At 41.9% G+C, this 21,540-nt stretch overlaps 1 protein-coding gene across 4 annotated transcripts in view; it reads right to left on the reverse strand.

The window, feature by feature from the left end:
- Positions 1 to 1,918: 1,918 nt before the first annotated feature.
- DNM1L (dynamin 1 like) overlaps positions 1,919 to 21,540 on the reverse strand; it is a 62,136-nt gene continuing 42,514 nt past the window's right edge. For 2 of the 4 annotated variants that reach the window (XM_019489431.2, XM_006276343.4), the window contains 7 exons: positions 21,133 to 21,225; positions 18,158 to 18,214; positions 16,925 to 17,002; positions 11,159 to 11,326; positions 10,627 to 10,736; positions 6,372 to 6,531; positions 1,919 to 5,000 (listed from right to left, as the gene is read on the reverse strand). In XM_019489431.2, coding sequence (XP_019344976.1) covers positions 4,944 to 5,000; positions 6,372 to 6,531; positions 10,627 to 10,736; positions 11,159 to 11,326; positions 16,925 to 17,002; positions 18,158 to 18,214; positions 21,133 to 21,225 — 723 coding nt within the window. In that variant the 3' untranslated portion in view covers positions 1,919 to 4,943. The remainder of the gene's footprint in view (positions 5,001 to 6,371; positions 6,532 to 10,626; positions 10,737 to 11,158; positions 11,327 to 16,924; positions 17,003 to 18,157; positions 18,215 to 21,132; positions 21,226 to 21,540) is intronic. The other 2 variants (XM_019489432.2, XM_006276344.4) reach the window with 1 other exon arrangement.

The raw sequence follows: 21,540 nt of genomic DNA on the forward strand, positions 1-21,540 counted from the left end.
AAAAAAAAAAAGCAGCACTTGTCAAACACCTACAGGCTTTACTTACTATGCTTCACAGTAGCATCCTTTGGCAGGAAAGCACTTCCAAGTAAACCTGAATAAAAATGTTGCATATTTACTGAAGGGATGAAAATAGTCTTTTTCTCTTCTCTGCTTGTTACACTCCAAATACTATGGATTGTTGGAAGAACTGAGATCCAGAATGGAAGATGAATTCTGGAACTGATACTATCTGGTATATGCTCTCCAACAATTACTGAATAGATTCTGAGCTAGGTATATTGTTTATGGTTAAAATAGTTTACATGTTACCAGCCAAATCTGGCTTTAATTCAGTGTTTTATACAGTTATAGATTTCATAGACATTAGGGCTGGGAGGGACCTCATGAGATCATCAGGTCCAAGGGGCAAGAAGTCAGATGGGTAGATTAATACTTTGGAAATGCAGAAAGAACAGTAAGCAGTTTAGGCACATTTAGGTCTCCTTGCTTTGAACAGTGCCTGGGATAATTGTCCTGGGCAGCTTCTAGAAAACAAATAATAAATGTTAGTATACTAATAATAGCTACCATCTCAATTTTGGAAACTGCCTGCTGTATCTGAACAGGGGAAGCCCAAAGAGTTCAGATGCAGGATGGAACTCTTGCTTTAAATCAGGGTGAGTTTTCTACCTGGCATAATTTTAGGAAATTATATTCTGCAAGTTCACTTTCCTAAGTGTTGCAAATATTATCTGTTAACAGGACTGGGGCCCTGGAAGAACTTTAAACTCTAGGATCCCCTAGGATTAGAAAAAGATATATTTGCTGATCTCATCATTTTCAATTTTCTGTATCTTTTGTCTAGGCTATATGTATATAGTTTAATTCATTGCCTGCTGTGGTGAAAACAATTTTGTTTTGACCACTCCTCCCTCAAAAGAGTAATTTAATCTAAAGCCTGAAATTCCAATCTAATCTTTAAAATTGCTGACAGCTGCTAACTTCACAGAGGTATCTCAAAATGAAGAGGCAAAGAGCTGGTAAACCTGAAGACTACCTGAATACCAGGGATAGATGCAGGGATTCTTTGGTTTTCTTCAACAGTCCATCAAAAATTTCACTCATCCCTATTCTCCCCTCTCAAAGAGATACAGCTTTCATAGAAAGTTAGGGTTGGAAGGGACCTCAGGAGGTCATCTACTCCAACCCCTTCTCAAAGCAGGACTAGCCCCAATTACATATCAGTCAAGGCTTTTTGTCCAGCTGGGTCTTTAAAAGCCTCCAAGGATGGGGATTCCACAACCTCTCTGGATAACCTGTGCCAGTGTTTTACTATTCTCCTAGTGAGAAAGTTTTTCCTCATACAGTTACTCCTCACTTAACATTATAGTTATGTTCTTGAAGAATGTGACTAAGCTAAACAATGTTAAGCAAATCCAATTACATCACAGTAGCTACCTACTAGAACGTGGTGGCCAAACACTGTCATAATGGAACATTGCACAACTTTAAATGTGTATGTTCTCTAATAGTTCAGCGATGTAATAATTAAACAACATTAACCGGGACGACGTTAAGTGAAGAGTACCTGTATCTATAACTTGAATTGACAACATCTGACTAGTTTAAACTCTTTTTGAAAGAGGTTTACCAACCAGCTTGAAAAAACCACCAGTTAGTAGCCACATAGGTTTCTATGCTCCTAAACTACTTAAATTCCTAACATTGATGCACTGAAGGTACAGAAGAGGGGGCTGTGGACAGATGTGCTTCTGTGGCTGAAGTCCAGAAAATACAGTTATTACTAACAGCTATCATTTAAAGGAAATATTTCGTATACTTCTGATAAATAAGATTTGATACGTATTTTACATACCTTTGAGTGCACACCCTTCCCATACAGACCTATCCCACAAAAGTAAAAGGTAAAACTGACCACTTAAAAAAGTAATTTATTGACAAACTATGTGCAAGTCTTTCACACTATCAATTTTATTTACAGTAGTAACATACATACATTGGATGTTAATGTTAAGTTTCTATTTCTCCAACCAGTTTGTACTAAATAGTTTTCCCCCTCTATTTTGCATCAGTTTCACTGGATACTAGAAGATTTGTTCAAGATTTCTAAAGCCTATTCCTGATGGAATTAAGTTAAATTTCTGAAGAGATGCCAAGCTTTTCATTTCTGTAGATGTAGGTTTTCGAGGAAGAAAGCTTCTTACATCAGGTTATTTGTACAATGCACAATAGGTAGAGTTCAAAATCAATTCAAAACCCAATGGCAAAAAAAAAGATCCAAAAGCACTAAACCTCTGCCTACACTGGGATTCCTTCTCTAATTTTCCCATCACTTATTTGACTGATGGGAGCAAGACAGGAGTGTTAGCATACACAGTGCCAGTGACTGCTTTGCATTTGCCACATTAGTAATTAAATTCCTCAGATTAACTCTAGTTCACAATGCTTAAAAATACTAGCAGACGCCTGTCTACACTAATGCTCCCATTGCTCTACTAGAACTAGTGGTGGAAAATTTTAAAACAAGTCTTAACACATAACACAAGTATATATTATAAATGTGTATTTGATTTAGTCCTCATGATTCAAAGTTGAACTTCTGGGATAATTAATACATTTTGTGTTGAGTGTATTTATTCAAGCTACATTACAATGTTAAAACCTGATTTTTTTTTTTTTTTGAAGCTGGCATTGGTAATGGCAAGTAATGTTCATTTCTTTCCGCAAATCATACATCAGATTATTTAAAAGGTAAGTAAGACCACATGCACAAATTTGATATAGCACTTTGGAAAGAATTCAAGCCAGTAATACTAATTAGCACTTAGCTAATTGTATAATTGCTTGTGCAATATTCCTCACTTGTGAGACTTCCTCAAACATACTGCACTCATTTGTTAATGCATGCTTCTGAAAGTTCACAAGATTCATATAATTTCTTGACAAGTAGATTGTAAAATTTAATTATGGACTCTAAATTACTGCTTATTCCTTATGTCTAGCACCAATATGCTGGAAAGTAACATTTTTACATCAAATGGGGAAGGTAAGAAGCAGAGGAGCAACATAACACTTTAACAGTGTTAAATGTAAAGTGGATTTCAATTATAAAGTGTAATGCTTTCATTAAAATATAAAGAAACTGATCTGGTGGTGAACAGTAGTATTAAAGCTGGTTTGTATCCTGCCTTCAACCTGGCCTCATATTTCCAGGACCACAGAAGGCAGCACTTTTTCCCTCCTGATTTTTACCATGTGAATTTTGAAGCTACTTATAGATGTAGAATTTAATGTTATATGTTAGGTAAAAAGAGTGATACATGTAAGCCAAACAGCATTAAAGGTTTGCTTCTGTTGGTCTTAATTTAATATGAAGATACTGCTGAGAAACTTAATTTGAGCATTTACTTGGGTCAATACTTTGTTAACAGCCATTATTATAAATTGGTTCTTCAACTGTTCATAAAATTACCAGGTTCATAGGTTTATAATAGTTTAGCAGCTTAAAAAAAGTATGCAATTTCAGTTAAATGTTGAATTAGTGAAGAAACTGTGTGTGGAAGGAGAAATCTTATTGTATTGGTCTGATACACCAAGAATAACCATACATATGGGCAGTAACATTTAACTTCAACAAACAAAATGTGCATATGAAAAACAACACCAGGAAGACCATTGTAAATATTTTCACTTTATCAAATAAGTAAATCTGTGTGAAAAAAATACGTGCAAGTGTACTGGAGTCTGAATTCATATAGGAGACTATAATACATTTTTAAAAAATCAGAAGCTCATGTGATCCACGTTTAGCTGTGCTAGCTGTAACCAGGAGAAAAATCTATTATCAATTACAGTCCCAATTTCACATTTGCTGCTCAGACTACTTGGGTCGTCTTGGGGAAAAAAAAGTAATCTAAACACACAGTACAAGATTTCCCTCCCCCACCCTCTCTTCCCAAGAGCAGTAATATAGTACAAGCACTCCAGTCCTCCAGTCCCTTCCATGCCTTTGTTCTTTCCAAAATTACTTAAAAAGGAAAAGAAAAAGAAGGGATTCCCCCCTCTCCCCTTGTCTAATTTATCCTTAAAGAAACACTTACTATCCCACAAGAGTTTCAAATTCATTTTTATTTTTAAATTCTGTCAGAACAGCTCTACTAGCAGATGGTCCAGGGCTTTGGTCCCAGAGGGGGAGGTGCTCGTACACCTGATTCATCCCCAACAAGATATGCAAATTCTGGTGCACTTTTATTGGCTTGCACCAGCTCGTTAGCAGGTCCTCTTGTTAGCTTTAAAGTTCCAGGCTAAATCATCTAAAGTGAAACTTGCTTATGCGGTTCAGAAATTTGTTTTAATGCTGCTTTCTTTTGAAGTTCTGGAAAAAAAAATGGGGACACACATACATAGTTATATGGGAGACATCTCTACTGGGCCAGCTATCAAATTGAGACTGCCATTTGCCATGGTGCATGCAATATACTTGAAGAAGATATTTGGTACTCTCTCCTCTTCACAGCATTGAAACTTCTATTGTAAAAGCAGCTTGAAACAACACCACAAGACTACACTGTCCATCTGTATCTACGGGCAACTGGTTTAGCAAGCCAGGCGCTGGAACTTTAATGGTTCTTCCCAAGGCTGTCGGAAGACAGTAGACTTGGTTCTGCTTTATTTGCACCAGAAAACTGGTAAGAAAACATTTAGAGCCATTTATTATGTGGATTAAATATGACTGTTTTTTGTTTTTTTTGTTTTGCAAAGTACAGCATACTTTTCTGTCCGAAAGTCAAACCAACTGTCTTTACGTGAGCAGGTTTACACATAGTTGCAGTACACATAAAAGTTCATAAATAAAATTCTACTCAGTATACAATGCCTAGCAATATTCAAGTCATCAGGGTCTCCACCCGTAAAAACATTGTGGCAGGTAGAGAAAGCCTTCACCAAAGATGTGTCTCTCGAATCTCAGCAATAATCTGACTGGCTCGCTGCAAGGCCTGCAGAGGAAGTAAAAAAAGTAGTTAGCTTTTACAAAAATATACTTCTCACACAGCAACCAGGAGATTGTTCTAGCTGTGGAATGCTGAAGTTCAGAAACCAGATCATGAATTTGGAGGCTCTAATTGTGAAGGTCTCTGAAGTCCTCAGAGGGAGAAATTATACAAGGGTAAAATATTACAAAAAGGTGCTGTCAAGACAATGTCACACAGCCTCTGTCAAGCCATCCCCTCAACTCTCAGGAACCTGATGTTACAAATTAAATTTGAAACAGAGAGCTCTCAGGTTAACATAAAAGGACTTTGTTGCTATCCCTTAAAAAAAAAAGCGCCCTTTCCTTGTTATAATATAGCTGATCCCCAGCCCTGATCTCCCCAGCTCCCTGATCCCTCCCATATCATCTTTGAAAGTCTGGGGCACAGGCATCAGGGGACTGGGTGCAACCACCATTTCTCAAGCTCCCTGTATGCCAGCATGTTTGAAAGTTGCACATGTAACTGGGCATTTAAAGATCGGACACATGGGAAACCTAGGATTTGGGAACTGCCTATGCACTGGCAAGGTGAAAGGGCAGGCACACCACCTGGTATCAGGGAGATGTGCCCTAGCAGACACAGGATGGGATGTGAGCCCCCTAAAAAGTGCATCCTGCCATGGCAGACTATGAATGACTGGCATGGCAAGATGTGCGGTTTTTGGGGGGTTTTGTTTCTTTCTTTTTTTTTTTTTTTTGGGGGGGGGGGGGGCAGGGAACAGGGATCTGGGATAAAATTCCTTGCATCCTGTCGTGTAATCAAATTAACGTCTTCTAGGGGTTTAATATGCCACCCTGCCCTACCTCCTGACTAACCGCACAGCAACAAAAGCAGCACTGATGCAGTATTTGCCACACCTTCATTTAGAGGAGTATTCCAATCAAAACCTTTAAGAGAAAAGCTTTGCACTGGTCACCAAACTACTGCATCACCCAAGACCAGGATCTTACTGTGTAGACAGGGAAATGCATTCAAATGCTGTGAAACCCCATTTTCAAGTTTGGGCTGAACAACTTCAAAGAAATACTTTGGAAAAGCTGAAACAACCCTTACTATATTAAAACTGGCTGATAAAACTAAGAGACTACAGTCTGCACCTGAATTTCTGGTTTATTTCAGTAGCTAGATTAGTGAAATAATGAATGTTCCCAGTATTTCATTACTGCTTTCTTGCTTACTTATTGCTTCTTTTAATAGTAACAAATATAAATCAAGGAAAAAACATACATGGACATACATCCAAAAAATGCAACTACTGCTATATATGTAGAACCTCAGGAGATTTAATCAAGTGATAATTCAGGTTTGATTTACTGTTCCCAGAAGATTAGATACCTTTAACATGTCAGCTGCTTCCTTCCTGCGCTGTGCCATGTCCTCAGATTCAGTCAGAAGGTCATCCAACAACAGGGATTTGTACAGCTGTCCTACTAGCTCACTCTGAAGAGTGTCCTTTACGTGATTCACTAGGAAATGCATCACTGCCTTTGGCACACTGCAAGCAAAAAAGAGGAGGAAAAAAAACCCCTAAACCCATGAAACCAGGGTATTATTAAAACATTAAATGAGTTAATCTTCATGTTTAAGTGCAAATAATTTGGCCTGAAGTGACAAGAGACATTTGCATATTAGGGCTGCGTGAAACTGCTGTGTTTTGATCCAGTTTTGGAGGACAGTGATTTGTTTTGGTGTTTCAGATCACTGTCCTGTTTTGTTGCAACAAAATCTGTTTTGGAGATTCAGCTCTGCTGAATCTTTTCTGAATCTATTTTGAATGGACTGCAAGGGAAGCTGTGCACTGCCCTACCCAGCTGGGCAGGGCTGGGGGCTACAGGGCCCCAGCAGGCAGCAGGACAGGGCTGTGGATGGCTCATCTGGGGAAGGACTGCTGCCTTCCATGCAGGCGAGGAGACCCCCGCACGGATCTCTGATCCCCGTCACGCCAGGTCGTGGGGCAGGGAAGCAGCACGGAGTGGCGAGCAAGCCTGCTGTCCCTGCCAGGCAACTCGGCTCCACAGGGAGCAGAGACCCGTGCCAGGGTCTCCTCACTGCTGCTGCCCACCCCGCGCTGCCCCGGCAATGTGGGTCTACGCAGGGCGGGCAGCAGTGGCGAAGAGACCCCAGCACGGATATCTGCTTCCTGCGGAGCCAGGTCTCACGGTAGGGCAGTGCTAGTCCCTGCCATATGACCTAGCTCTGCAGGGAGCAGAAATCTGGGGCTGCACAGGGTGAGCAGTGGTGAGGAGCAGACCCCAGAAGGGATCTCTTCTCCCTGGGGAGCCAGGTTGCACAGCAGGGATCACCCAGCTCCCTGTTCCATTTTCTAGCCCCAGGTTCGATTCCCCCAACTCTTCCCAGGGGACGTGGGCCCCTGGATCTGCACGCTGTGTTTCTGCAGGCTGGAGCCAGCAGCAGCACTGCAGTCTTCCCAGCGCTCGGCGTGGCCTGTGCTGAGCAGCTGCCACTGTCCACAGCCTGCAGTGGCAGCCTGCTGAAACCCGCGTACAAATCAGGGGCCACACCCCCCAGGAAGAGCTGGGGGAAGCGATCAGAGCTAGATGTCAATATCAGAGCAGTCCCTCCCCACCTCTCTCTCTCTTCTTAGTTTTTGTTTCCCTGCAAGTTCTGCTCCAAAATATTTGCAAAACGTTTCAGAGCCATTTCAGAGCCTTCCGTTTCGATTCAGATTTGGCGTTTCATGTGCCGAAATGGCCCAAAACACCTCCGAAACGGAACAGCAGCTGAAATTTCACACAGGCCTATTACGTATTGCTGTAAGCTTAATTGCTTTTCCTAAATAGCTGCAGTGATTATATGCAGTCTAACAGGCCAAACCTTTGCCTCTGAGGTGACTTGGAGTGAGGTGGTTACAAAGGGGGTGGAGTTGAACTGTTCTCAGTGGTGGCAGATGACAGAACAAGGGGCAATGGTCTTCAGTTGCAGCAAGGGAGGTTTAGGTTGGATACGAGGAAAAAAACTCTTTCACTAGGAGTGTGGTGAAGCATTGGAATGGGTCATGCAGAGGTGATACAATCTCCAACCTCAGAGGTTTTTAAGGCCCAGCTAGACGAAGCCCTGGCTGGAGTGATCTGGTTGGGGATGGTCCTGCTTTGAGCAGGGGGTTGGACTAGATGACCTCCTGAGGTCCTTCCAACCCCAATTTTCCAAGATTCTATGACTGTACTTTACAGTAAGTGAAGGGACTCTATGCTTTGTTCAAATAATAGAAAGCATAATATATTTTTTATTACAGTAAGAACGAGCAGTCAATCAAGATCAGGCCCCAGGAAGCCCAGCATGCTGAAACACTAAGACAGCTCTTCAGTACAAGATAACTAAGGCCTTACCTATACAATAGCTGTTTCTGCTGCCAAAAGGCATTCACACCTGCAAGGTCCCACTGCAGCAGCTGTGCTGGCACAGCATGAAGGGCATCTTGGGAAAGCACCCACCATTGAATGGGTCACTAACCCCAGTAGAGAGAACAAGGGTCTACATACATATTCTGCTGCTGGTAATCTGCCAGCTCACAGTTCTGTCTGCAGAACTTGCATTCTGCCCTCAAAATTATGTAGTGTGGACCAGATGGAAGGGAGAAGAGGAATGGACACAATGTTTAAGGCATCTAACAGCACAAGCACAGCTCTTCCAAAACAAATTCAGGGGGGGAAGGAAGGGGTCAATTAGATGGGAATTGGTGAGATAATGCTATTATAATATATATTACTGAACTGCCTACAAGCCCTAATTATGGAACAGCCCCAATGTGCTCAGCACTGCGTAAACAAAAGGCACTTTTTTTGTACTGTCAGGATGCTGCAAGACCCTTTCATGGGTACCATGGTGCGACTGGGAAGGAATGCAGCACGTGAATGTTCCTGCCTGCATTAGGGCTCTCTGATAACCTTAAAGCAGGCAGGAGTCCCTGGTCATGCCACAGCCCTTCCCAGACCAACCCTTCATGGCATCTCCCAGAAACAATGAAGTGCAGGGCCGGTGGAATTATTCAATGAGCCTCCCTCCATTTGTGCTGCAGTAAACTGCTGTTCTATGAACTGTGGGAGAGCCTGCCTATGGAACTGATTTTGTGCTTTAGTCTGTGCCCTCATTACAAGTAGGCACACTACTAACCTAAGCAGAAAAAAACCCAAGATTACTGCCGATAGCCCTTAGTGACCCAGCTAGCTTAGACTGAATGTACCACTAAACTCAGGTCAAAATTGCGTTTGGATGGAAAGGGCCTGAGGCAACACTGTGGTAAAAGCCTCTATGCAGAAAGGTACAGAATGTTCTTTTCAAAAACAGGCATTTTCAAAATATATCTCTGCAGTAGATATTACATAGCTTTGAATGTAAGAGCAACTACAATGTAAATGTTCCCCATCTATGAATGTGGAAAAAAAGTGCATAACAAGGAGAAATCTTGTTCAGAATCATAAAAGGAAATGCTGCTTAACTAAAAGTACTGAGATAAAAGTTAAGTAGTAGTTGATTTAGGGTAAGGATCAGGAATAAGTCAACTAAACTTTTCAGTAACATTCCAGTGGAACACCATGCAGCCTCTGCCCCAAAGACAGCTGCAAAACCTACATTAGACACAATACTGAAGAATTTTCTGGAGAAAATCTTCTGGAGTGACAATTTTGCAGTGGCCGCAGTACTGGCAAAGTAACTTGATTTAACCTCCATCTTCTAGATTTTTTCTCTCTCTCTTTTTTTTTAAATTATACACAAAAAAAAGAGAATATATTGCTTTTTTCCTACAAAGTATTAATAAAATCATGCAGTTACTGCTCTGTTTGCTCCTTAGATTGAAACAGAACCACGATCTGCTTTAAAGGCAATAACGTCATAAAAAATTGTACAACTTGTATGTATGGCACACTTGGATATCTGCTTCTTCAACTCCTATGGACAAGGACTGAAATACTTTAGCATAAGAGCTCCACATGAGCTTCCTTAGTTGAATGGTTGATAGCTGAAAAGTTGAGTGTTTTGAAAGCCTAACTATACTTGGGGTTTTACCACAATCCACCTAACACTAATTGCCATGCCCTACAGCTGTAGGGCTCAACCTTTTGGCCTCATGAGCCAGATGAGTGACAAAAGGCTGCTCTGCAGGCCGGATCTGGCCCCATGCATCGGTTCCCACACTGCCTTGTGCTCGCCCCACACAACAGGAAGGGGCCCCACACCACCCTGTGCATCCAATCTACCATGTAGGGCCATGTTATCCAGCCTATAGGGCTCTACCTTGCCTGAAAATTTGGCAGCAGGGAAATGGCAATTAATGCTGCCCCACCACCAATTTTGGGAGCTTGCAGTGCAATATAATACGGATCCCCCAAAGAAGTAGAAAGCAATACTACACACTCTGAAACAGTGCACTCTTCTCCTTAGCAAATGACTTCAGTTTGATGAGAAATAAAATTTCACAACTTCTACTCTTGCAGAATGATTATATTGTCCATCTCACTAACAAGACAAAGCAATATAAAAGCAACCTGATGCCGACCATCACTTGCTGCTGAAAAAAGTGTACATAGCTTTGGGAGATAAGAGTGGTAATACAGAAAACATGAGGCATTACCTGTCCTGAATGTTCTTTCGGACAATAAGGAAGTAGGATTTAATAAGTCGTTCAATCACCTCACAATCTCGTTGTTCACGGGCAGAGAGTTTGCGTGCAACAGGTACAGGCTATATGAAAAAGCAAAACAAAGTTAACCTGTAAACACTGTTTAAAACATTTCACTTCTTTGGATAGCAGAATGTAACTTTCAAAGGAAAGGTACAATGCAGTACCCCCTCCTCCCCTCCAAAAAAAAGCCCTTTAAGAGAAAAAAACGTAACATTTTTTAGTTGACTGATGTTCTGTTTTTCACAACCTCAAGGTCCCTGACAGTGAAAATGCCTATCCATTCATTACTGCTGAAATTGGGTGTTTGCGCTACCAATGACAGTAGATCATTTTGCAGCACTAGTGAAGTAGGAAAACTGTGAGAATGAAGTCAGTCTGTTTCCCCAGTTGCATAGTCCAAAGGTGCTAAATTCAAAACAGACTTAAGTCTTGTTTCCTGGATCTGAGCTACAAGGTGCAGTTACATCATCTCTCAACTCACCACATCCAACAGGTTGACAGCATACCCTTTCTGTGGGCTGGCAGGTAAGACTGAAACTGGTTTGGGCTTTTCCTCAGTAAACAATTCTTCTGTTTTTGACGGTTTTAACATCCCTCTCCAGCTGCCTGTACCGGGCTCTTGTGTTGCATCCCCTACTCCAGGGACAGCCTGCAAAAAGATCACAATACAAATATACACCAAAAAGTTAAAAATCAAAGACACCACAAAGGCAGTCTCCAGTGAAACATACTACTACTCAACTGTGGGCAAAAAGTGGTGGTCTGCATCTTGGAGTGTACATCCCTTACTGAGACTCATTCCAGACTTTGCTTCCAACACCTTTTCTCTCCCTTTAACTCTGGGTAGAGGACTTGAGAGAGACTCATCCAATTCACTAAATATTGACCAATGTCAGCGTGAACAAACTGACTCGTTTTTTTTAAACATGTTTTAAACGTCTCAAAAACCCACTTTTCATCTTCAAGAGGAAATCAGACCCTCAACAGCTCAAGTCCCATCAAAAAGATCAGACACACATGGGAGATTTTCCAGTTAAAAATGATTCAACTGTGCCAGTGTACTTCATTTCTTCTCAATGTACTCCTCTGCACAGAATAAAAGTACCTTTCTGGGTTTATCTGAAACTGTTTCAAGGAGCCATAGAGCTGAATTATTATAATTCAATTTAATAACTTAAAAGTCCACAAGCAGACCCACAATACTTTTTGCCAGTGTAAGGCAGGACATGAATATAAACTTCCTCATGCTTTCTAACCATTCTATCATTCCTATGATCCTATGTAGATAAGGTCTAAAGTATATAAATTGTTTTTAAAAATGTAAGTTAGGCTATTAAGTCATGCAGGAAGTTATGAAAGTGTTACCCTGCATCTTGGAGCAGCAGCACCTACAAAAACAGGGAGCAGCAACTTTTCTTTGGTTCTGTAATTTCTAGGCAGTACAGCTATGAAGGGCTTGTATAATTATTTGAACAATTGCTCCAGTGCTTCAATTCAGGTAAAAACAAAAAGGTCCCTTTTAACAGCTGTAAGAACCACATGCCTTGATGATCCCAAGTATTAAAATGTATGTTGCACAGCTTTGAAGTTGTAGCAATCAATCTCCAAGGCAACCCCTTCTAGGTGGGTGAGTTTGGTTTGGCACACCAAGAAACAAAAATTTAAAATAACCCAAATAGGCAAAACAAAAGCAAAGCAAATCTCCCCCTAAGTTACTGAAAGTAAAGGACTAGAGTTCTTAGCCTGTGCAGTCTCACACAGAAGGACTGACTCACTGACACCTCCCTTCCCCCCTCCCACTCCACCCCCAGGTCTTGTATAGGGAATATAAAACACCTAAATGTAGACTGTGCATTAGGAACATAGGATGCAAAAGTATCTCAGGAGTAACATGCCAAATGTTACATTAGTCTAAATGACAGACTACACTGGCAGCTCTCATTCACAAAATCCAAGCATTTCCATTCCTCTCTAGGCACCTACCAAACTGTTCATTCACCGAGCTCACCATTTTTCCCTTTGTACCTAGAGCTAATTGGAAAAAAAAAGGAAGTAGAAATTTACAATTCATATTTGGATCACCAAAAGCCTCAAAATACAACTTACAATCTGCTCAAGAGCAGACAGAAAACAAGACAAACCTGTATTACTGTGCTTATGGTTAAAAAACCACAACTACCATAAAGCCAATCTTTGGTTTAAAAGGTTCTGAAAGCAAAAATGGCAAATAAACTTTCCTACAAGTTAAAAGCAAAGTATTCAAGGACGAATACCAATTCTGACCGACCAGTGGAACTGCTCAAGGTTTTGGTTTTTTTTCTTTAATGCTCAGCTACTTAAAAGCATGATTAAAGAGGTGGTTAACTATGTTAATCTGAAGTCAAGCAGAAATAGGGAAGTGTGTGGGCTTTTGTAAGTGATTAATAGTATCTGACAAAGTGCACCGTCACATGAAGGCTCACACCTCCCTGAACCAGTTGCCTGACACTGCTGAATGGCCAGGCAAGGGCTGAGATTCTCACATGCTGTGATCTGGAATCAAGGGCATACATCAGGGCCTGGGAGAGCATCTATTAACCAAGGCCCCCCAGGGGAGGACAAGAAATAATGGGCACAAGCTGATTGAGGATCGCTTCAGACTGGACACAAGGAAAGATTTCTTTACAAGTCAAATGCCAAGGGTTTGGAACAGTCTCCCCAACAGAGGCAGTACAATCATCCACCCTGGTGATCTTCAAAAAGCATCTTGACGCCTATTTCACTGGAGTCATTTGATCCCAGCAGCCTTTCCTGCCCAAAAGCAGGGGGGCTGGACCCAATGATCAATAAGGTCCCTTCCAGGCCCTAACAACTATACAACTATGAAACTATGGAGCAACCCAAGCAGCACCTGAAAGCAGGTGCGTTTTTTTTTGGGGGGGGGGGGGGGGTGCAGGTTGCAAGGGGGCAGGATAGCTGCAGAGGAAGAAATAGGCAGGGCACAGGACAAGGGGGCCACCTCTCCCCTCCATCCACTGCTTTCCTTGATGTAGCAGTGAGGGTAGACAGGGAATTTAAGACAATCCTCCAATACCGTAAAATCTCCCTTATCCAGCATGAGTGGGGAATGCTGGGTGCCAGTAATGTAAAAATGCCGGTTATCTAAAAATACCCGGGGGGTGGGGTGTGCATGCAGTGGTGGTGGTGGATGGCAGCGGCAGCAACACGGGGGGATTGTACGTGGCTTGCATGTGATGGCAGCGCAGGGTGGCTGCACGCAGTGGTGGTGTAGTGCCAGTTAATAGAGGATGCTGGCTAGCAAAATGCCGGAAAACAGAGATTTTACTGTACTTAGATTCCATGCCTGGAAAATTATAAGAAATAAATCATTGAAGTGATTTATTTCTTATAATTTTCCCAGATAATCCCCAATAATTAGATTGTCTATCTTATATTCAGGGTCATCTTATATTCGAGTAAATACAGTATTAGTAGAGTAGAGGCATTAAGAGAAACAACAAGGGGTTTAAAAAGGAAGCTTAATGTTCAGCTAATGTTAGGACTTCTGCTCCTAATGACTTCACAATTTAGGTGTTAAGCTCCTGAATACAGCTCTAAATTAGTGGCCCCACAGGCACGCAAGGCCCCTCTCAGAATCAGTCACCGCATTCTTTTAAAAATGAACAGAATCTAGGATAGAGTATTTAGATGCGTGCACCCACATAAAAGTATATATTTTGTATAGTGAACAAGAAAGCACCAGACTTCAGCAATTCCCCTGCAATTATTGATACCATCCTTCCTGGTGCCCTAAGGAACACCTACACCATCACTAACACCCCAAACTCAGTGTCAACAGTGCAGTTTTCAGCTTTTTCAGGTGCTTGCCCCTAGCCCATTCTTACTACATCCAGTTATGATTCCTGTAATCAAATAGCTAGCACCTAAAGAGAATTCTAGCTCATTGCAAGCAGGGTTATGTACATGTTGCACCTAGTACAATAGGCACCAGGCGATTCTGCCTGTGAAATAATGTGTTAGTAGAGGTGCACTGATACATTGGTCCGATATCGGATCGGTACCGGTATAAAAAAAATTTGCTGCATCAGATATCGGCCCGATGGGGCTGATAATTTGGCTGATAAATGCCCATGCTGTGTGCAGCCACAGCACAGCACTCAGGCAGTGAGGACCACAGCTAACAGTGTGGAGAGCTGTGTGCAGCTGGTAAGTCCACTGTGGTGGAAGGGGAGGGGGCAGGGAAGGGGTATGGGGGAGCAGATCAACACCCCTCGCAGTGAGGGAGGAAGCAGGCACTGACCAGGCGGGGCAGAGGGAGGGGGCAGAGGAGGCGGCTCCCACCCCAGGAGGGCACGGTGGGGTGGCATGTGTCCCTGGATCTGTATCTGTGCAGGGTGGGGCAGGGCTCTTCTCGGTGGGGGCTGGGTTCGGAGCAGGCTTCGGTGGCACTGGGAGGATGCTGCATCCACCCCAAGTTTTGCTGCTGCTCTGCTCTCAGTGCTGCTGCTACCAGCCACCCAGCACAGCCCTGGCTCTTCTCCAGCCCCTCCCGGCTCAGACAGCACCTACCCCTGCACCCCCTCCCTCACCACAGGGGGTGTTGATCTGCCCCCCCCCCCCCCCACAACAGACTTACCAGCTGGAGGCAGCTGTATCGGAAATCGAATCAGTATTGGCTGATATGCCTCCTTAAGTATTGGCTATCAGTATTGGCCCCCAAAATCTCTATCGGTGCACCCCTATATATTAGCAAACAATTGTTGTACATGGATGCAACACAAATGTAACAAAGCAGGTAGGCTACTGGTGTGGAAGTGTAAAAAGCCATTATAGGATGCCTTGTACAAGTATGAACCAATTAGTGAGCAGAGATTAGGGACTTCAAAAGCGAAGCTCATTAAACAGAGCCTGCAAAATTCCCTGCAGGAAGCAGGAGACTCACATTTTAAGAACATCTCTTGCTCTCCTTTATTAACTGTTAAGACATTAAAACATGCAGTTTAAAAACGATACTTGACATGTTTGATTAAAGTACTGTAGGCTACCTTGGTGAAAGAAGTTTCTGCAAATAATGGCTCTGCACACTTGCACCATCACATACAGCAAACAAATGCTCCAGCTGAAAGCAGCAAAGGTTCTACCTGAATATACTCAGCCCATTTCCCATCTTTATACATTGTAAACCAGTTGTTCTCAAGCTTTTCTGAGTCAGGGCACCCCTCCACCACATTTAAAAGTTTGCAACATCCCCAGCTGAGAACCACTGATAGTGCTGCCTCAACTTACCTCCATGTTTCCATCTCCAGGTAAAACTGCCCTGTGTGCCTGCTCTTGTACAGCCAGCCTAGAAAGGGCTGTGGCACATGCACACACTCCTGTATTAGAGCTCTGATAACCCTAAAGCAGCATTTCTCAATGTGTGGGTTGTGTCCCAAAAGCGTGTCACAAAAATATATTGAAGGGTCATGAACAAACTCTATAAATGGATCAACAAACTTTAAAAATGGATTCTCCTTTAAAGGAGAAAAATGTGGGAAACGGTGGGTTTTCCTTTGCAGGCTGGCAGAGTTCCAGCCTGCAAGGGGCTGCTTGGGAACCCCCCACTATGCCCCACAACCCCGGCAGCAGATAGTGGGTTGGGAGGGAGAGGCACTGGGTCAGGACTGGCCAATGTTTACAAATGGGTCCTGGTACAAAAAAAAAATTTGAGAACCACTGCTCTAAAGCAGACAGCTGGCTTGGACTGTAGCCCCTTGCAAACTACTCTCCTCTTCCCTTTCCTGGAAACAGAGGCACACAAGTAGAATTTTCCCCTGAACTTCTGTTTCCAGGAGGAGCTTTTTTTTAATTTATTTTTTGGAGTGGGAGGGGGGTGTTGCTGGATGGGCTACAGCCCAAGTCAGCTATGTCTGCTTTAGGGTTATCAGAGAGCCCTAATGTAACCAGAATGTGTGAATGGCACACACCTGCAAACAGGGCAGTTTTATCTGCCTGCATCATGGAACCCCTGAGGAAGGAGGGGAGGGTTCCTCAGAGCATCCCTGGGTATAGCAGCATCCTGGTGGAGAACCACTGTCCTACAGCGTTATGAGTAGTGATAGGCAGTCTCAGCACTAGAGGACACATGATCCAGACAGAAGACGCTGCGCCAGTAGTGACACACATGCATATTAAGTTACTTTCAGCTGTGTTCAAGGTGCATCACAAGAACATGCATGCCATGCTTATAGAAAGAATCAGGACACACCTTGCCATCAGCCTCAGCAGAAGCAGCAGTAGCAGTTTCCTGGGAGGCAGGTGCTAATGCACCTGTAGGTTTAGTAGACTAAAGGTAAAAAATTCAGCAAAAAATCAAATGAAGACAAAGCCTATCTAATACATTTGTGCATTGTTCTCTACCAGTGTTGTTAACCACCCAGAAAAGCACTGGAACTTTGAGATTTGCAAGCAACATGGTAGTATGGACAGAAAAAAAAATAAACTTCCCAAAGGCTTTGAAAAGGAGCCGCTTTAAAATATATCTATCTATCTCAAGCAAGCATTCTGCTTGGTCCCCAATGTCCAAACTGCAGATTTAAAAACTATACTTTCCAATGAAATCCATCAAAAGCAGAATGTAACATGCATGGTTATAGAGCACAGAAAGCAAACTCTAGACTGCTTAAGGTTCCCAATTCATGTTGATTGGGCTCCCAATTCACCCTGATCCTATGTTGGATACATTCTGGAAGTTCATTGAATATAAGTTACAAATTGTGACAATTCCTGCAAGGTTAAACCAACATTTTGGAGACACAAACAAGTCATTTTGCATCAATCTGGGTTTGCTCTACTTTTACAGACCACCAAGTATGCGTAAGTACCTGTAATAAGCTAAAATAATGACAAATTGTTAGAGGGCCTTTTCCACAACTAAGCAGGATTTTTCAGGCCACTTTGTTCTGTTTCATGTGAATTAATTAATTACCCAACTTGTTCTGAGAACCTGGCAAATTAAACCCACTGACTGTATACAGCTGAAGGAGCAGTAACTACACTGGATCCCTATCTAAGCATAAGGATAAACTCCCATTTTTTGCTTCATTTTTTTCTTCCCAAGACAGCAATGTTGCACTCCTCTAAAGCCGTAAAAGGGACTTGTTTGCACACTGTACTTTATAAGCCTCTCCCTCAATCTGAAATTAATCTCTCTCAGTCCATAGTTATGACCCACTCTGTTTCACACTTGCAAACACATTAAACCTCACCTAAGTAAACAGGATGCTTATGCACCCTATGCACGTAGGGCAGTGCATTTGCTCTTGGCGGTTTTTAAAATCTGCACAAAGCTGTATCCAAGAGAAAATGTTCAACTCCAATTCACTCCTTCATCCTGTGAAATAAAATTAAGTACTAGGGCATCAGACCAGGGATTGTCATGGTTGGCTCAGACTGAAAAGCACACATTTAAATAAATAAATACAAACGTATATTCACTAACCTTGTCTCGTGGCATGGTTGAAGGTAATTCCCGAGCTAACCTGTTACGCCTTTGCTCCTTTAAAAACAAACCAGCAAAAAATTTGATTATGTATCACTTTGTCAAGGTGCACTCAAGCTTTATTGCTTCAGGGACAACGACCTAAATCAGAGAGGCTGATGCTAGCATTATGTGCTATATTTACTGTAGCTTATATTCTATACTACAAGGCTCTACAGTAGACGTGCTCAAGAGTAGGCCAGATCCAGCCCATGGTCCCATGTCATCTGTCTCACAGGCATCCCATGGGTCCAGAAATTTAGTGATAGGAAAACAGTGGCACCACTCCCCTGCTGCCAAACTTCTTGCCCCTTGGCCCTGTGCACTGGATGAGGCCTGGACGTGCACAGGGCAAAGAGTGGCGCTGGGCCCCAGGGCCCCAATCCCAGCAGACAGGGGGATGTGTCTGCCCCAACCCCCTTAGGGCCAAAACTTCTCAGGAGGCAGTGGTGCTGGAATCTCAGGACCCAAATCCAGCACTCAGGGGGGCAGGGAGGGTGTGGACCAGCCCCAGGCGGCCTTTCTGGTCCGCAGGTCCAAAAGGCTGAACACAACTTCCCTAGAGCAAAACCATAGATAGCTGAATAAGACAGGTCTGAAGGCATAAGTATTCAAAACTAATTGGCAATATTAAACCTCCACTGAATAACTGTTTGATGTGCAGAACAGTGAAAGCAGAGCTCTTAGCAATTACGCTCAAGAATTCAGTTTCTGTTCTAGAGGCACCTATTTAGCATGGGTCAGGTTAGATCCTCACAGTCCTCGTTAAAAGAACTGCATTTCTGAAATAAATCAAGAGAGACAAGCTTCTATTGGTGGCTTGGCTACTTTGATCATTATTGCCCCAAAAGGCAAGATACAAGAAAACAGCTTGTGTTACCTATGGAACAAAACAGTAGCTAAAGCATGTCTGAGTGCATAAAGGGAAAGATGGGAGTGATCTGGTAATTAAATCTGATCCCTGACTAAATAAGGATAAAACATGACAACTTTTATTTCTTCAGACATTTTACACAGAGAGTCTTGTTCAGGAGGGTGTCAGAATTACACGTTATTAAGTAACAAAGGCAAGATTAGCATAAATTTATAGACACTTTACAACCCTGTCCTCATGCTTGTAATGGGATCAAACAGAGGTGCACTTTGTCTACTCTACACCACATGGGCAGACCCCCCATAAAAGTTTAATTGCAGAATCGAGGCCATAACTCCTCAGAGCTTAGAGTTTTATACAAAAAAAAAAATACAAAGAACTGAAACAGTAAATGCAGATAAGATGACAACAATATCTGGATAATTAGTTATTGGGATAACTTGCTGCTTTGGTTTTAATAGTCTGTAATCTCTCATGGTCCTATTGATTTGTACGCAAACCACACTAATTTGCCATCTGTTAGAAGTGTAATTAGGCATTTCCAGTGTGTGTTCATATTAAACCATGACAGAATTCATTCTTGATATGGATTAAAAGCTTGTAGCTGGCCTAAGCCCTCCATAGTAGATGTCAAGCCAGATGATGCTCACAAAAGCTCTGGATATTCTTCAGCTTCTCTTGGTTTAAGGACAGAAATGGTCAACTGTTCCACTTTACAATATTACCTTCTATTTGGTAAAAAAATTCATGCAAGAATGAAAAGCAAAATTCCTTGACTGATTATTTTATTCCATCATAACAATGTAACTGCTGCATAATGGACATTCTGATATTTTTTCATAAGAACCTGTACACTAAAGCATCTGTTAAGATCATACAGTTCTTCTATAAAAGGCAAGAGAGCTTATATTTTCATTCAAACTTCTAAACATATTCTTTCTAAACATCAAAAATTATTAGTTCATGTGTCTATACCATGCAAAATGTTGAAAATGACCAACTACTGAAAATTAGTTTCTCATCATCAGTCCCCTTGGAGTGATAAATTAACCAAGATATAATGCATAATAATTAAAGAGAGGTGTGTGCAGAGAAGATATGAACAGGCTGGAGAAAATAAGAAGCAGGGAAATCAGACAATTAAAAGCTTTAAAATATTCGAAATAGAATGTGATTATTCAATTCAGTAGCAAAGTCTCCAGCAGAGCAATAAGTAAAGATTAAGTTTTAGTGAGGGAGTCAGCCAGCAACAAAATTTAGCAAGAAACAATTCAAATGTTGTACTAAATACAGCCCTGGAAAACAGGCAGGCTAATAATGCTGCAAGTGGCATAAAGGAGAGAAATGGTAAGGGGCTTGCATGAGTTAGAAATGGACTTCAAGGGAAGATGTCAGAAGTAACTAGAAACCAGCCTGAAAGCAAAGCAGAAGTGTCAGCATGTGCATCATCTCTTCGTAATTAAAGGATACCATGGGAATGAAAGTATTAAATACTGCTGTGGGGGGAGCCAGAGTTAAACATGCCCATTACTTGTTAGGAGACCATTTCATGATTATGTACTTAAGATCTTTTTTCAAAATGAGAAAAATCTAAAGTAACAACAGGCTCTTGATATCTACAGTTATTCAGTCTTCAAGAGAGAATTACCAATAAGCTATTTCTTTCCTAATATGCATCTCTTCTGATGAACACTATGTATTGCATTCTTTGTTTTGTGAGGTTTTGATCCTGTTGATAAGATGTAGAAAAAGATGCTAAAGTGATATTGGTATTTAAAACATACTACCACAATGTATTTCCTTATTTTTAAAAACATGATTAAAAAAGGATAAGGAATGCTTCAAGCTGCTCCAAAGGAATATAAAAAGATGCCTTATAAAGACACTTAATATGTATAGCCTGTAATTACACATTTTTTGTATTATTATTAAGCAGCTAAAGGCACAAATCAGTTGCAAGAAAAAACAACATTTATGCTCTTTTTTTAATTAGGAAGAAAGCTTATTCAAGATTCCACCTAAATAAGAAGAGCACCCCATTAAAAGACTGGGTGTTTCTTACCTCTATGTTGTTGTTCATTAGCCCACAGGCATCGGCAAAGTCCGGATGTTTAGTGTTGATATAGGCTAACTCAATGGCCACCAAATTATGAACCTGGGGGTGAAATCAGTCATAGTTTAGATTTTATTAGGAAGTTTAGTGCTAGGAAAGGCTGATGAAGCTGACACTGAATAAGTACAGATAGCATGAGGTGTAACCATACTGCCTTGCAGATGTATATGATTTCCGACGAAGGACAACTTGGCAAATAGGTACCTCATTCACTGCATCATATTCAACTCTTCAGTGATCTCAAAACTACCCACCACCCCACTCAAATGACACTTTTACTGACACTCTACTGCCACACTATCTGGCACACTGAGCCACGAGAAGTTGGGGTGATGGCCTGCAGTAGAATCCAGAATC

This window comes from Alligator mississippiensis, chromosome 4 (assembly GCF_030867095.1).
Source record: "Alligator mississippiensis isolate rAllMis1 chromosome 4, rAllMis1, whole genome shotgun sequence".
Lineage (NCBI taxonomy): Eukaryota > Metazoa > Chordata > Crocodylia > Alligatoridae > Alligator > Alligator mississippiensis.